Here is a 15,183-nt window from a genome sequence, read left to right on the forward strand (position 1 = left end):
GACCCGCCACAATATGAAACAGGGAAGTACCTCCGTGTAATCCATTTATTTCAACATAGTAACTGTATTCTAAATACCACCTTTTTAAACGGTACCTGTAACGGAATACAGTTACTCATATTTTGTATTTTAAATACGTAACGGCGGTACATGTATTCCGTTACTCCCCAACACTGCAAGTATTTAAGAATGTGTGACTCGGGTAACTTTCTCACTCTGGGCGCCACATGGTGTAGCAAAGTCAGATAAATCTCTTTCCTGGAACACTGTCATGTAATGTTACCACAGCAGAGCGCGCAATCTCACTCACACACTCCCCAGCCACCACAGATCCCCCGCGTGCTTGAACCTCTCAGTGACTTGGCCCCTCTCCGCCCTCCTCCCTTTAAATATCTCAGCCCACGGAAGGCGCACCAGAGCCGTGGCAGTGTTCGACCCGGGACGCCATGGAGCCGACAAGAGCGCACGCAGCGATGAGAGCGACACTCGCGCTTCTGCTGCCTCTCCTCTGCTCCTCCGTCGAGCAAGCGCAGCAGCCAGGTGCTACTGTAAGACAGTATTATATAGCAGCTGTAGAAATCGGCTGGGACTACGAGCCTCACCCAACAACTGAACAAAGGTAAACTCTTTCTTAAATTTAAGCCTGATTTAGACAAATGAAATCACGAGCAGTCTGTTCGGTTGGTAAATAATTGTGATGATTATGTTTCCAAACAAAAAAGAAGACTTAGCTTCAGAAAAATCTGTGTCCAGTCAGTTAGGTTAGTTTTGTTTTTATGTTTTTAGCTTTTTTTATGCAATTTTTTTGTTTTGTTTCTTTAAATTACTTTTGAATTACTAGAAGTAAATTAAATGCAGTTTTATTAAGGAAGAGCTAATAAGGATATTTTAAGTCCGCTTTCTCACAAGTTTCTCTTCATATTTTTATGCGTGTTTTTATCTTTAAGAAGGACATCCAAGGACATTCCGCGAAAATACATCAAAGCAATTTACAGGGAGTATACGGACTCTACATACACTGTTCCCAAGCCAAGACCAGCTTGGACAGGTAAGTCTCCTTGTACATATTTTCAATAATCAATAAAAAAAAAAGCCATAAGTGCTTGTATCATACCACATTTTTTGAATGTTATATTAACATCCAAGGACAGTCAGACAATTTTTCTGAGTGGTTTGAAAAAAAAGAAACAAATTCAACTTTTTTTGCTCTAATTATTTGAATTCTTTTAAAAAACAAATAAAAATGATGTAATTTTCTTGCAGGGATTCAAGGCCCTGTGATCGTCACGCAGGCTGGTGAAACGGTGGTGGTCCACTTCAAAAACCTAGCCTCTCAGCCCTACAGTATCAGCCCTGTGGGGATCACCTACTGGAAACAATCTGAAGGTTGGAGTAACAGAATGGAAAGAATTTGTCTTGCTTTCACTCATGAACTTACTCACAAGGTGAACCTTACTCAGTAGGATTCTGTTCTTCCTCGCCAAGCAGCTAGCAAGAACTTGACTCAGCTTTCTGACTCATGTCTGTTTAAACATAACGTTCATTCACAAAAAAAGCCCAGATCCTTGCTTTCCAGTACTACTTTGGCTGAGATCAACACTTTTCTGGTTTTGCTTGAGTCTAAAAATATGTTATCTGAATCAAAATGTACCAAAAAAACCCCTGCTTGTTAAGGCTTATTAATAGTTTGATCATTAAAACGGTTTCCTAAGTTATACAGAACTCAGGAAATAACAGTTGCCACCTCATTCCTTAGAAATTACCAAGAGAAACGGTTTTCATTATCTTGCGTGTGCAGATATTGCACTGCCTGTGAGAGCCAAACAGTCAGTCTTTAAACTTCTTTCATCTTCAACACTACCCAACCGTCAAAGATATAGCTGAATATCACAGACTTAAGAAGGTTCTTAGTGTTAATAACCCCCCTACAGATTAATGCTGCCATGGATCTAATGCAGTCAGTTTCTGTAAGCAGTTCATGTCTTACCACCAAAGGATAGATTCCTATAACTGCGCTTATCCTAATCTGAAAAGCAGCTTCTGCCATGTCCAGGAACGGGATTTGATGAAGCATATCCAATCACTTCAGCGTCACCACAAGCCGCCTTGCTAGTAATGGGTTAGAACCTCTTTGTGTCTTCTGAACTGGCTTCATTCTTCATGTCACAGACTCGTGACAGGTGCTGGAAACATTCCTCAGAGATTTTAGTCCATATTGACTTGACAGCATCACACAGTTACTGCAGATTTGTCGGTGGCACATCCACGATGTGAATCTCCCGTTCCACTACATCCGCTCTATTGGATATTTGGTGACTTTGGAAGCATTTTGAGTACAGCAGACTCAATGTTGTGTCCAATGAACCAGTTGAGATTATTTGAGTTTTGTGACATGGTTCTGGCCCAAGACGAACTTTAGCACATCATCTTGACTACCTATCTACATGCCTTAATGATGCGCTGATTTGCTGTCATGAAATTGGCTGATTAGAGTTTTAAGACAGAGTGGCTAGAGAGTGTATTTTCTGCTTTCAATTCTTTCTACTGCTTGAAGGGTAGGGATGAGTCACAAATTGATTACATGTGGTTTCTTTCCAGGAGCTGGGTATGATGACTCCACAGCAGGCCAGGAGAAGGAAGATGATGCCGTCTCTCCTGGAGGATACTATGAGTATGTGTGGAACATCAGCCCTAAAGACGGCCCCACCACCAGCGACCCCGATTGCCTCACCTACTCATACACATCACGAGTCGATACAGTCAGAGACCTCAACTCAGGACTCATTGGTGCTCTGCTCATCTGTAAAGCAAGTAAGAATGCTACTGACTCGTCTTTCTGTTGGTATTTTCCATAAACACATACTATCAAAAATCAAAAACACAAAAAGAAATAAATAAGGCCATCTTAATCAGAGCATCATCTAGCTTTAACTACTCTGACTCTGTTATGTTTCAGTTAGAGGTATAGTTATGATGGATGGAGATAAAAGCAGTGAACTGGAAAGAGAATTTCAAAGAAGTGTAAGGAATTGTGGAAATGTACTCGATGGGATCCTTTTATCACATCCTGCATTGCGTGAATTATGCCTGTCTTCCTTCAGGTGCCTTCACAGAAGACGGGGAGAGGAGATATCCGGCGTTCGTCCTGTTTTTTGCAGTGTTTGATGAGACCAAAAGCTGGTATGGAGAGGTTGGACAGAGGGTGAGCAGAGAGAGGTTCAAAAGGAGCAACAGCAAGAAGGAATACCACACCATCAATGGCTTTGTTAACTCAACGTTACCTGGTAATCAAAGAGCCCGACTCAGAACAGAAATCACTTAACATTACAGCGAGAAAGTCATGCTGTAATGTTAATTGCCACTAACACTGTGTGGGGACAGCTTATCAGTGGCTGCTTTGTATTTGGTCGTCACAGGAATTTGGTCACATTTTATTCTGCCTCACCCACTTTCTCTGTTTCTGTGTTTTTGTGTGTAGGGTTGACAATGTGTCAGGGCCGAAATCCTGTGTTCTGGCATCTGATAGGCATGAGCACAGCTCCAGAAATCCACTCCATTCAGTTTCAGGATCATTCTTTGACGGTAATCTAATGTTTCATTCTGGAAGGGCAGGAACATGTATATGTAAGAATACACTTAGATTAAGGAATATGTGCTGCTTCCTTATTATTCCTTATTACTTTTCTATACAACACTATACTCAGTTTGGCTTCAGAAACAGTGCAACAGATATATAATGAAGCTCATTAAAACGTGTTTGTCACAGCAAAGCATTTTGGGATACGTGTTTTCTTTCTAAGAGTTAGGTGATGTTAGATTTTTAAAAGCGATCTTAAATGTGCACTACACTACCTGTGTTTGCTTTTTTTCCTTCAGATATTGAACCATCGTAAAGTCACCGTGGAGGTAACCCCCATGAGCTTTATCACTGCAGAAATGAGACCTCACACCATCGGCAGCTTTCTAATCAGCTGCAAAATTCATGCTCACCGCCATGGTAAGAAAGACCAAGACTCCAGAACCGGAACATTTTATTCATTCTGTTGTTTTGCGAGTCTTCATTTTCATTGTGCACGTCTGCTTGCCCCAGATGGCATGAACGCATTGTTCACAGTGGAGAAAAAATGCCCCGAGGTCGTCACTCCTCCAGCGCCCAAAGGGCGTCAAGTCCAACACGAGGAGGACGACAGCGACGAGAACTTCGACGACGGCGATTTGTTCAACGTGTTCAACTTTAAACCAGAGAATACACAACTGCAAGTCAGAAGCCTCAGAGGACAGGAGTCCAAAACCTGGGTGCATTATATTGCTGCTGAAGAAGTCACCTGGAACTATGCTCCTCATCTCAAACCCTCTGACAGGTACTGAGAGGAATCATAGCAGAAGAGCAGAAGAAAAACAGAGCGGCACTTGTTTAACTCAATGTTTGTTTTCTCTTTGCTTCATCAGCGAGTTCCAGTCCAGATATTTGCCTTCAGCTTCGCACCACCTCAGCTACCAGTATAAAAAGGTCGTGTATGTGGAATACACAGATGGATCTTTCACTCAGCGGAAAGACCGTGACAGCACACTCCTCGGCCCGATTCTGAAAGGAAAAGTCAATGATCAGTTGCATGTGAGCGAATAACATTTCAGAGTTTTGCATGCTTAAATTTAAGCAAAAACTATCAGAATCACACCAGAGAGGTGAACCTACCTTTGAATGGCTTTAATATTTTTCAGATCACCTTTAAGAACCTGGCCAGTCGCCCTTTCAATATCTACCCCAACGGCCTTACCAAGATCTTTCCGCTGCAAAGATCCACAAATGGTAAGCTTAAGAGACAAAATGATTGTCTCTCAGTTTTGAGTGGTTTTGTCAGACATCGAAAAGTCAATTTTAGTCATTGCGAGGTAGCATTTTTAAGGTTTCTCACACTGTTTAAGGTAATTTCCCCACTTTTAATCTATAAATATAATCCCCGCAGTAGTAGATTACTGATCCGAAAAGCACACAGATAAAGTCAAGAAATAAATGACAGTTTCAAACACAGCACCTTTAAAATTGACAAGTTAAACGTGACTGTTTTTGATTAGTCCCTGTCACCAAAATGACAGACTCTAACATCTGATTGATTATCTTTATTAACGCCTAATGATTTCATTCACAAAGTCTTTTCAAATCTAACCAAACAGCTGCAGAGAGCGACCTGCGCTCAATGGGTGTGCCCCCCAACAAGACGTTTGGCTACATTTGGAGGCTAACAACAGACGATGGGCCCTTGGAAGGAGACCCCACGTGTTTGACCCAGCTGTATCAAAGCACTGTCTCCCCAGAGAGGGACTTGGCCTCTGGGCTGGTGGGCACCCTGCTCATCTGCAAGTACGACGCCATCGATTTCAGAGGACGACTGGTGAGGAGAATGTTAATGTTTTCAAGCTGCAACCACAACCGTAGCATAGCAGCTTGCTCTGTGTTTTGCTGAATCCTGTTTTTGCATGCAGTTGGGACCAGATAAGAAGTTCAGCTTGATATTCGCCATATTTGATGAGAACAGGAGTTGGTACTTTGATGAAAACATGCGGAAGTCCACTCAAAAGTCCTTCAACACCACGGACCCCGACTTCTACAACTCAAATGTCATTTACAGTGAGTTACGTTTGCTTCTTTTCGGTGGTTGTTACTGAAATGAAAGCCACTTTTGAACACAAAATATAAAATAATCATCAGAAGTTGAAAAAGAAATCATTTGATTTGCTTAATTCCTTTCAGGTGTAAATGGCATCATGTTCAGCAGGCGTCAGTTTGCGATGTGTCAGACTGATGTGACCTTCTGGCACGTTGCCAGTGTGGGCACCCAGAGTGACTTCCTCTCCGTCTACTTCACTGGAAACATGTTTCAGTACCAAGGCCTCTACCAGTCTGTCCTCACCCTATTTCCCATGACTGCTATAACTCTTCCCATGGAGACGGAGCTTATTGGTAAGGTCATAGGCCAACATCTGCAGAGAGAGTCAGCTGTTGTAATTGCAGGAACAAATTCATTTGTTAAATATTGTTCGCAGGTGGATTCAAACTTTAGGCAACTCTGGAGTCTTGGTTTTTTATTGTTGTGTGACTCTAGTACCCTATTTCCACCCCTAAGTGACACAAGACACAGTAAAGACACTGTAATCAGGGATGTAACATTCTGGAGAGCGCTGCTTTTTTAACAATGCGTATCAAGGCAGTTATACAGGACACACAAAGGTTGTTTGGCTTGTGTGCAAAGTGGATGTTTTACTTTGTATCGCACACACACTCTTCCCCTCTTGTAGGTGAGTGGGAGATCAGTGCCTTTGACAGCAGCCTCAAGAACCGCGGGATGAGCATCCGCTACACCGTTCGTCCCTGCGGGAATGGAGACAGGGAGGACGAGCTCTCTGACTATATTGATAAAATAGACTTCCAGCCAAGAGGTTTAAGACCTGAAAATCACACAGTGTTGGTTCGAGTGTGCAAGAAAGCCCGGGCTCAAAACAGTACTCAGTCACTGAACACCACTGCTCAAACTGAAGGAACTGGACCGAGATGCCGCCTGAGGAAAGTGAGCATGGCATCGCTGAAAGGGGGGAAAGCTCCCTCTGAGAGTGAAATCCCACTGGATGTCTTGAAAGAATTAGACAGAGATGGAGAGAGGGCAGCTTCTGAGAATCAGACAGAGCATGGAGAAAGACAGAGACGGAGAAGGCAGGCAAACAGAAATGAGACAGATGAAGACATAAGCTCTGAAGATTTAATGGATGAAGAATTTACAATGGAGATTGTTGGAGAAGTTGTGGAAAACATGACTGACATCGATGCCAAGGCAAAAGCTGAGGAAAGCAGAGAAATGCAAAGCGAGAAGAATGACACAGTGGTAGAATTTGAAGAGAGCAACGAGATCATACTGGACCACAAACCCCTGTTGAGCACCAAGGTCTCAGCTGCAGAATTACAAAATTCAGAAGACATGGATAAAAACTTGGTACCGCAAAACCACATTCGCATCAAGCCAGAGCGACTCATACATGATCTGCCTGATGTGGAAGTCAACTACACTGCTGCAAACACAATGATTGATCTGTCCTTCGAGTATGACGACTACAGTTATGAGGTACCGTGATGTATGTCTCACGCACATTTGTAAAGGGCATTAAATAGCACGAGTCTCACTACATCAATTCGAATTGTTTTTTAGGCGAATGACACATTAGATACAGTTGGTGCAGATTACATAAACGTGCGCTCTGGAGGAGTCAGACCTCGGCACTACTACATTGCTGCAGAGGAGATCATCTGGAACTACGGCATCAGAAAACCACAACAGCTCTTTGAAAACGGGTAAGAATTAAGTTTCCTTGCAGAAATTCTAGGAAACTGTCATACATTTGTGGCAGTATGCCTTTATTTTTCCTGTTGTTTTCTGGCCTTTTTGACTTCTTTCTCAAGTCTGTGTAATAAGAATAGGTCAGCTGAAGACTGAGAGAGGACAGGAAACTGTTTGAAAGCCCACCCAGTGTTTATGCAACCAACTTCCCCCATTAAAATGTGAAATACTAATGTCACCTGAAAACAAAAAAATACATCTGTAATATAATTTGTGTAAACGGCAGTTTCGACTCAATCCCTCCTTTTAGTGAGATACGTCGAGGGATCAGGAAGTTCCTGCCAGATTATAAGAAGGTGGTGTTTCGAGCCTACAAGGATAAAGACTTCCTGCTACCTGAAGACAGAGGGGAGCTTCAGGAGCACTTGGGAATCATGGGACCTGTCATCACAACTGAGATTAACGATCTCCTTACTGTGAGTGCTACTGTACCCAAACCAAAGTAAAGCAATGACTGTTTCCTCAAGACTCGACAGTTATCTAACTTGGTGCTGAAATACGGAAATAAATGTGAAGAATGGTCATCAATTAATTAGTTAATTAAACCCATCTTCTCACTATGTCTAATCCCAGGTGACCTTTAAGAACAGCGCATCCAGACCGTTCTCCTTTCACCTTCACGGAGTCTATGACGGAAGCCAGGGGGCTAGCACTGCCCAAACAAGCTCCTCCTCTGCTCCGCCCGGGGTGCCAGGAGAGCCTGTTCCTCCTGGTGAAGCCCGAACTTATAACTGGAGAGTAACCAAGAAACAAGGACCGACTGACTCTGAATTTAACTGCAAGACTGGGGCCTACTACTCCACTGTGGACAAGGTCTGCAAAGCTCTTCATTTGTAGCCTGTTCCTATTTTAAGATAGGAACTAAAATGTCCAACATTAACACTATTCACCTGAGTAGGAGAAAATTCACAAATCTTTTTTTATATTGTAGGAGAAGGACCTTCACTCAGGTCTGATCGGTCCACTTGTGATCTGTAAGCCTGGTACCCTCCTGCCCAATGAGAACACGCAGCCAGGCATCCAGGCGTTTTCCCTGCTCTTCCACACCTTTGATGAAACTAAAAGCTGGTACCTGGAGGAGAACCTGAAGCGACACTGTGCCCCACCTTGTCAAGTCAATGCTGAGGATCCCTGGTACCACACCAGCAATAAGTTTGCAGGTAAAGATTAACACATTGATTTCTGATGTAAAATCTGCCTGCCTAGGCTGTAATCACTCTAATAAGTAATGCCTATGTTTATCCTCAGCAATAAACGGCTATGTGGCAGAGACGCTTCCTGGTTTGCTGTTAGCCCAGTACCAGCCAGTCAGATGGCACCTTTTGAACGTAGGAAGCGACACAGAGATCCATGCTGTGCACTTCCATGGTTTGCCTTTCACTATTCATGCTAAGCAGGAACACCGTATGGGCGTCTACAACCTCTTCCCTGGTAAATACATATGCATATTCATATACTTATTTCTCCACTCTCCCAGACTCTACTGCTCTTCGTCATATGATGACACATGAACAGATGCTTCCACTGAAATAACAGATTTTTTTTTTTTTTTTACCAGTTGGGGTTAAACACGTTTTTGTTTGCTTTTCCTGCAATAAAACACACTTTTTTCATGTATTGCATTGCTCACCAATTTATTCCTCCCTCCTCTAGGTGTATTTGGCACGGTGGAGATGAGACCCCCCACGGTCGGCACTTGGCTGGTGGAATGCACTATTGGAGATTATCAGCTGGCTGGCATGAGGGCTAAACTACTGGTCTACGACCCAAGTACGTGCAATGTACTCTGACCAAGTAATGCTGCTGTAAATAGTATTGAATGAGTTTTTAGGTGAAGGCTGGCACCAGCAGAACATGCTAAAAATTGTATAATATATGGGTAATTTTTGTGTGCAGGTGGAAACTTGTAATGCATGGAATTTTTTTGGTTTTGCTATGCAGAATGCGTTTTGCCACTGGGGATGAAATCAGGGAAGATTGAAGATTCCCAGATCACAGCATCAGATCACATAGGTAAGACAGCAGGAGAAGGGGAAGAGTTATTATTATATTTATTTATTTTAGTCCAATTCAGCAGGGAAACACACCAAGAAGGCTCTTAATCCCTCTTAGTGTGCACAGAGGAGAGGAAGGGCTTAACGTACAAATGAAAAGAACTCACTCTGGTGGCCACCAGGAAACTTTATGAGATCTGAAAGCCCGGAAATTACCCACAGCGAGATGGATTATAACTGTGTTTTCACGTGTGTCTAGATGACTGGGAGCCAGCGCTGGCGAGGCTGGACCAGTCAGGTTATATCAATGCGTGGATGGGCAAAAACAAGCAATCATGGATACAGGTTAGATGTGCAGCTTTCTTTGTTTCTTCTCTATTTCCTTCACTTACGTAAAGTCATGATGTTCTGAACTGATCTTAAAAATGATGTCAAAATCAGTTTAATCAATCAGTTATCTCATATAAAGCAAAAATAGAGCACAGGAAAATGTAATGCAATGTCTGTGTTTTTAGGTTGATCTGCAAAGACCCACCCTCATGCACGGTGTGAAGACACAGGGAGTGAGGTCAAGGCTGAGAGAGCACTACATCACATACTTCACTGTCTCCTACAGCCTGGACCAGGAGACTTGGACTAATTACAGAGGAAACAAGACCAGCAACATCAATGTATGTCCACATGCTGAATATCTGTTACAGTAAGGGTTGAAATTGCCCTGTGATATTTAATTCCACAGTTTCTGATATGAGGCTTGAAGTAAGTGAATTTTACTTCAAATAAGCCAGGCGTCCTGACTGTCATTGCACCACATAAACATGACAATAAGATTATAAAAAGACTCAGTTCAAGCAATCCAGTTATAAGGGGAACTTGTAGCTTGACAAATATCTGTTATATGTTATATATCAAAACAGGAACTTCACATTTACAAGAAACGTCAAAAAGGCCAGTTACGATAAGATTATTACACTGGACAGCAGCTGCAGTTTTGTGGCATGCATGCAGCTTTGAAAAGTCCAAAACTAGAAACCACACATGTCATTTGCAAACCCCACATCGCCAAAAAAAAGAGAGCACATGACCACTTTTATATTTTTATTGAAGTTCCAGATATGGCACGATGTCATTTAATGTGTGCTGGTTTGAAATTGTGTGTTATGGAACATTTCACAGGGCAAAAGCAGCTCCGCTATCTGTTTCCTGTTTCATGTTTGGAGGAAGACAAACCGCTTCCTCCACTATTCCTTTCTACTGAATCCAAAAGTTAAAGTGAAGACTTACTTAATACTTGATTGAGTCAACGGGTAAAATTATTTCCAGTTCCTCGTAGTTGCTTCTATTTTGCGTCAAAGCACCACAGAAAAGCAAATTTTAAGTCTGGAAAAGAAAGAAAAGTATGGAGAATGTGAGGCAGTTGTTTCAGTGCTGGGTTGTTCTGCTAAAACATGCCGTCCTGCCAAGTGTGATCTAAAAAGTGGTTCTGTTGTAGATCTTTCATGGCAACCTGGACAGCTCTAAAGTAAAAGAGAACCTCTTCTCCCCGCCATTCGTGGCACGTTACATCAGGATCCACCCTTACCGCGTTGTGCAGAGGCCCGCTCTCCGGCTGGAGCTGCTGGGCTGTGATCTCAACAGTGAGTTGTACCAAAAATAACAAGAATGATCTCAATGTAGTTCTGTATAGACTGTGAAAGTGCTTACATCATATCTGTGTGATATATGTGCGTTGCCAGGCTGCTCTCTCCCTCTCGGACTCCAGAGGAAGAGCATTCCTGACGGCAGCTTCAGCGCTTCCTCATCTCACTCCTCGTTTCTCCGTACCTGGAAACCGAGTCTCGCTCGCCTCCACCAGGAGGGCGGCGCCAACGCCTGGAGGCCAATGGTGAACATGCACACACATAATTACACATATGCAAAATTTGTAGAAAACTGTACACAGACTTATTTTTAATTAACATAAAGAATAAGAACAAGTGGCGGCTTTCAGTGAAGTTACTCTGGCCTTCATTTAGCATTTCAGAACTACACATGAGGAGAAAAAGATATTGATTATGTTACGGTTAGTGGAGCGGAGACCATTTACAGTGTGTCTGACGTGCAGTTCAAACAGACCATAAGTTCTGTTTAACTCTGTGATGTCTGGGAAAAAATATGTCTGCCCACTGAGGATATAAACCAGACAGTTTGTCTTATATCTCATTTAATCTTGGAATACAAATGAAATATTAAAAAAATGTTTTGCTCTAAGCAGCAAAAATAATAACAGATCAGCTTTGCAAGCACCATCAGTGCCTCAGCTATACTGTTCAAGAAGCTTCAGCGCTGATAGAGCAGTAATTTGCAGTAATTTGCATAATGACATTTATTAAGCTTTCAATCTTCTGTCTGAAGTTATCATTTTCATTTTCACACTTCGCAGCACTGAACTTGAGAGGTGTGATTTGTCCTTGAGGAAAACTCTTGAGCTGCTTATTAAAGGTCACACACATCAGTTGGGACTGAGGTCAACCACTGCGCGCTACCTTTTACCTAGAACAGTCTTTTTAAAAGGTTTCAAGGATCTGATCGAATTAGATAATATTTTCCTTTTTTTTAACATCCTGATTGGCTCCGCTAGTACCTGAAGTGAGTGCTAAGGTTAGACTAAACAGGAATACTGCAAATATGTCACAGGATACTGGAAAAAAAAACCATTTTCTTTGCTTTTCTTTGTAAGCGTGAGAGATCTGATTTTTAGACTGGCTTTTAATATGAAGAGCACAGGCACGCAGTGAGTTTCAAGTTCTGTTTAGACTTCTGTTGCCAACCGTTTCCCTGCAGTAAACAGCTAAAATGTTTCCTGAATGACGAATGGGGGATTTAAAGTACATAAAAAGTCTTCACAATAAGCACTCGTGTAGGTCTGGCCATGCACAGCGAAGTCATGTCAGTGGAAAATGATGCATCGCATTGCCAAAAGCATTTTCTTAGTTTATGAGTTTCCTCCTTCCTGGTAATACGGGAGAGGAAGCAGTGTGGTATTCATTTTGGCCATCTCTACATCTCTTTGCTTTCTTTGTTTTATCTGCTTCATTCAGAAACATGTATCCATTTCTTTTAGTCATAAAAGGTTTTTTTTTTACTAATTTAATTTATTAATTTTTGCACATAATATCATAAATGGATAGATAGATAGATAGATAGATAGATAGATAGATAGATAGATAGATAGATAGATAGATAGATAGATAGATCAGTTACATTTTTTAAGCCCTGGTTTCAATCCGGGCTTCTACATATTATATGTTGCCTGGACGTATTGATCCCATCAACATGCTTTTTTTCTGTTGGGTATCTGTCAATTCAATTACACACCACAATATTGAGTTTCTGCAGCCCAAGAGGTCAAGCTGTTTGTCCACTAACTAGAAGGTCGGTGGATCAATCCACAGTCCGTGTAAGAACTCAACGTAAATTCAAAAGGTCAAAGTCTTTACTGAATATTCAGGCAGCCGTACACAGAATGTACACAGTATGGACAGAAGTATTGGGTTGCACCTCTTTGTCTTTGAATTCAGGTGTTTTCAGTCCCATTGCTACAGAATTGAAGAAGTGTGGTGCTGTAACGATGCACCAACATATTACACCATCATCGAGCTATTGCAAAGTGGAAGTGTTTTGAAACCACTTCAGCTCAACAACAAAGTGGCAGATCAGATTTAGTTCCACAGTTGCCAACAATCTGTTGACTCATTAAATGCAGAGACTGGTGTCTCAGCCAAAGAAGACAAACTGAAATAACAAGACATGTGAGTCTTTCAAAACAAGAAGCAGAACAAGTAAACAGGCCAGGTTAACTGACTTTCAGAGTGTTATGTAGGCCAGGGGATGCTGCTAATTAGTTAATTAATTAATTAGCAGCTTCCCCATCTTCCAAGCAAAATACATTAAAATGATGGGTGACTCAAGATTTATGTATTTCCTAAATGTATCCACCATTTATAATAATTTCCTAAATTTCACAATGTACTTGCACTTAATCATTTCTTTCTCTCTTTTATGTCTAACCATGTTTCCTCATGTATCCCTCTTACCTCAGAACAACAACCCCCACGAGTGGCTGCAGGTTGACTTGGAGAAAGTCAGACGCATCACAGGAGTCATCACCCAAGGAGCACGATCACTGATGACCCGAATGATGGTGACGGAGTTCTCGGTCACCAGCAGTCTTGATGGGCACTCCTGGAGCACCGTGTTAGACGAGAGAGCCCAGAGAGAGAAGGTAGGCTTAGTGTTTAGTTTTCCAGTAAAATGAGGCCTCTGTCAGTCTGGGATGGGCTCCAGCTTCCTCTATGACTTCACCTACATAAAACAGTCCATAAAACTACAATGACTAACATGCTTACTGCTTCTTTAATTTATTTCTTCAGGGAGGTTACCAAAATGTGTTGGCATTTAAAGCATTTTGATGTTTTAGTGGCATAAAATGCTCTGGGTGCCGGCATGCACAATCAGATGCAGATATGTGTCCGACCCTGCATGAATCTGTCAAACTGTTTACTTACCGCTTCTCTTCTTTCTTCCTCTGTTTATCCAAAGATCTTCAAAGGAAACGACGACCCGGACGAAGAAGCCATCAATGTTTTTGAGCCTCCGCTGTTTGCCCGCTACATCCGAATCCACCCACGGGGTTGGAGCGAAGACATCGCTCTGCGTCTGGAGGTGCTGGGCTGTGACACACAGCAGGGCGTCTGAGACCACTGGACAAACGCAACCAGCAGCACGAAGCAGCGTTTAAGAAGTAGAAAAGCCCTCGTTAAGTTATATATAAATTGTATTAAGCTATTTTTTTCTGTGGCTGCAATCTGTGAACAATTACTGATCAGAAGAAATTAGAGCTGAAAACTCTGAGAATTACCACTTCAGCATATGGCTGCAATAACTACAGAGAAAACCTTTTGAATGTAAGCGTGTGTAAATATTTCTGAATCAGATGGATATATACTGTTTGGCTGTTTTATATCATTGGAAAAGTTTTTATTTTTGTGCTTTACATTTGAATAAACTATGAATTTACTAGTTAGAGTGGTGCTTTTTTCATGATACTAAAAATATGTATATTATATAACATATTTTTGCTGATAGGCATAAAGACATACACATAAAACATTTGAATTCTTATGACTGCTTTCCAAAACTGTTAACTAGTGCAAAGTTGAACATGCTTAGAGCTAAACTGAGTGTTTTCTGACTCACTTTTTTGCGTTCTGATCTCCAATTACTTTTCCTGCTTTTGCTTTCTTCATTCTTTCCAGCTCATTATCTGCTCTTTCTTCATTTCATCTGTCTTAAGTCCAAAATGTTCCCAAACTGTTATTCTGGCTTATCCGCCTCCACCAGGCCCTCCTGGTAGAAACAATGAACCCTTGAGCTCCAGCATTGTTCTGTTACAAGTTAAAATATGCACTCCCGTTCAGCAGAGGAAAAACAAGTCTGTTCACACACAATGATAGAACGACCAGGTCCAAGGACTGTCAAACCAATGCTAAGATCAACAAGGTGCCTGCATGCCTGTATCTGTTGGTTTTGCGTGTGTGGTGGCAACATGAAAACAGGGAATTCTCTCTGTTTGTAGGTCCACAACCTTTATCACCTTATTATCAGCCAGGAAGTTTCCAGGCAGGGGGTCTGTGTTTTGTTTGGAGGGCAGAGTAACACTGGACAGGAGATGAACTGGCAGAGAACTGACTGTAGCACAATATGCCTGACTATCACATGTCTCTGAAAACAATAACAAATTGTCTATAATCTCAAAAACA

General features: G+C 41.9%; 1 protein-coding gene across 2 annotated transcripts; it reads left to right on the forward strand.

The window, feature by feature from the left end:
- The first annotated feature begins 257 nt into the window (after nt 1-257).
- On the forward strand, nt 258-14,445 carry f8 (coagulation factor VIII, procoagulant component). 2 transcript variants are annotated; one of them, XM_087850392.1, is made up of 27 exons: nt 258-619; nt 948-1,048; nt 1,264-1,386; nt 2,599-2,811; nt 3,102-3,284; nt 3,479-3,582; nt 3,877-3,997; nt 4,091-4,361; nt 4,450-4,615; nt 4,723-4,810; nt 5,176-5,393; nt 5,485-5,629; nt 5,753-5,962; nt 6,298-7,115; nt 7,200-7,342; nt 7,639-7,804; nt 7,962-8,201; nt 8,320-8,548; nt 8,637-8,819; nt 9,042-9,158; nt 9,330-9,401; nt 9,642-9,727; nt 9,898-10,053; nt 10,875-11,019; nt 11,119-11,267; nt 13,464-13,646; nt 13,964-14,445. In XM_087850392.1, exons 1-27 carry the CDS (start codon nt 447-449, stop codon nt 14,117-14,119), a joined length of 4,959 nt encoding a protein of 1,652 aa, XP_087706518.1. In that variant the 5' UTR covers nt 258-446; the 3' UTR covers nt 14,120-14,445. The 2 variants fall into 2 exon arrangements, with proteins under 2 accessions (XP_087706518.1, XP_087706522.1); XM_087850396.1 differs by having other exon boundaries at nt 951-1,048.
- Nucleotides 14,446-15,183: the final 738 nt, after the last annotated feature.

This window comes from Neolamprologus brichardi, chromosome 2 (genome assembly GCF_056152115.1).
Source record: "Neolamprologus brichardi isolate AB-2024 chromosome 2, ASM5615211v1, whole genome shotgun sequence".
Lineage (NCBI taxonomy): Eukaryota > Metazoa > Chordata > Actinopteri > Cichliformes > Cichlidae > Neolamprologus > Neolamprologus brichardi.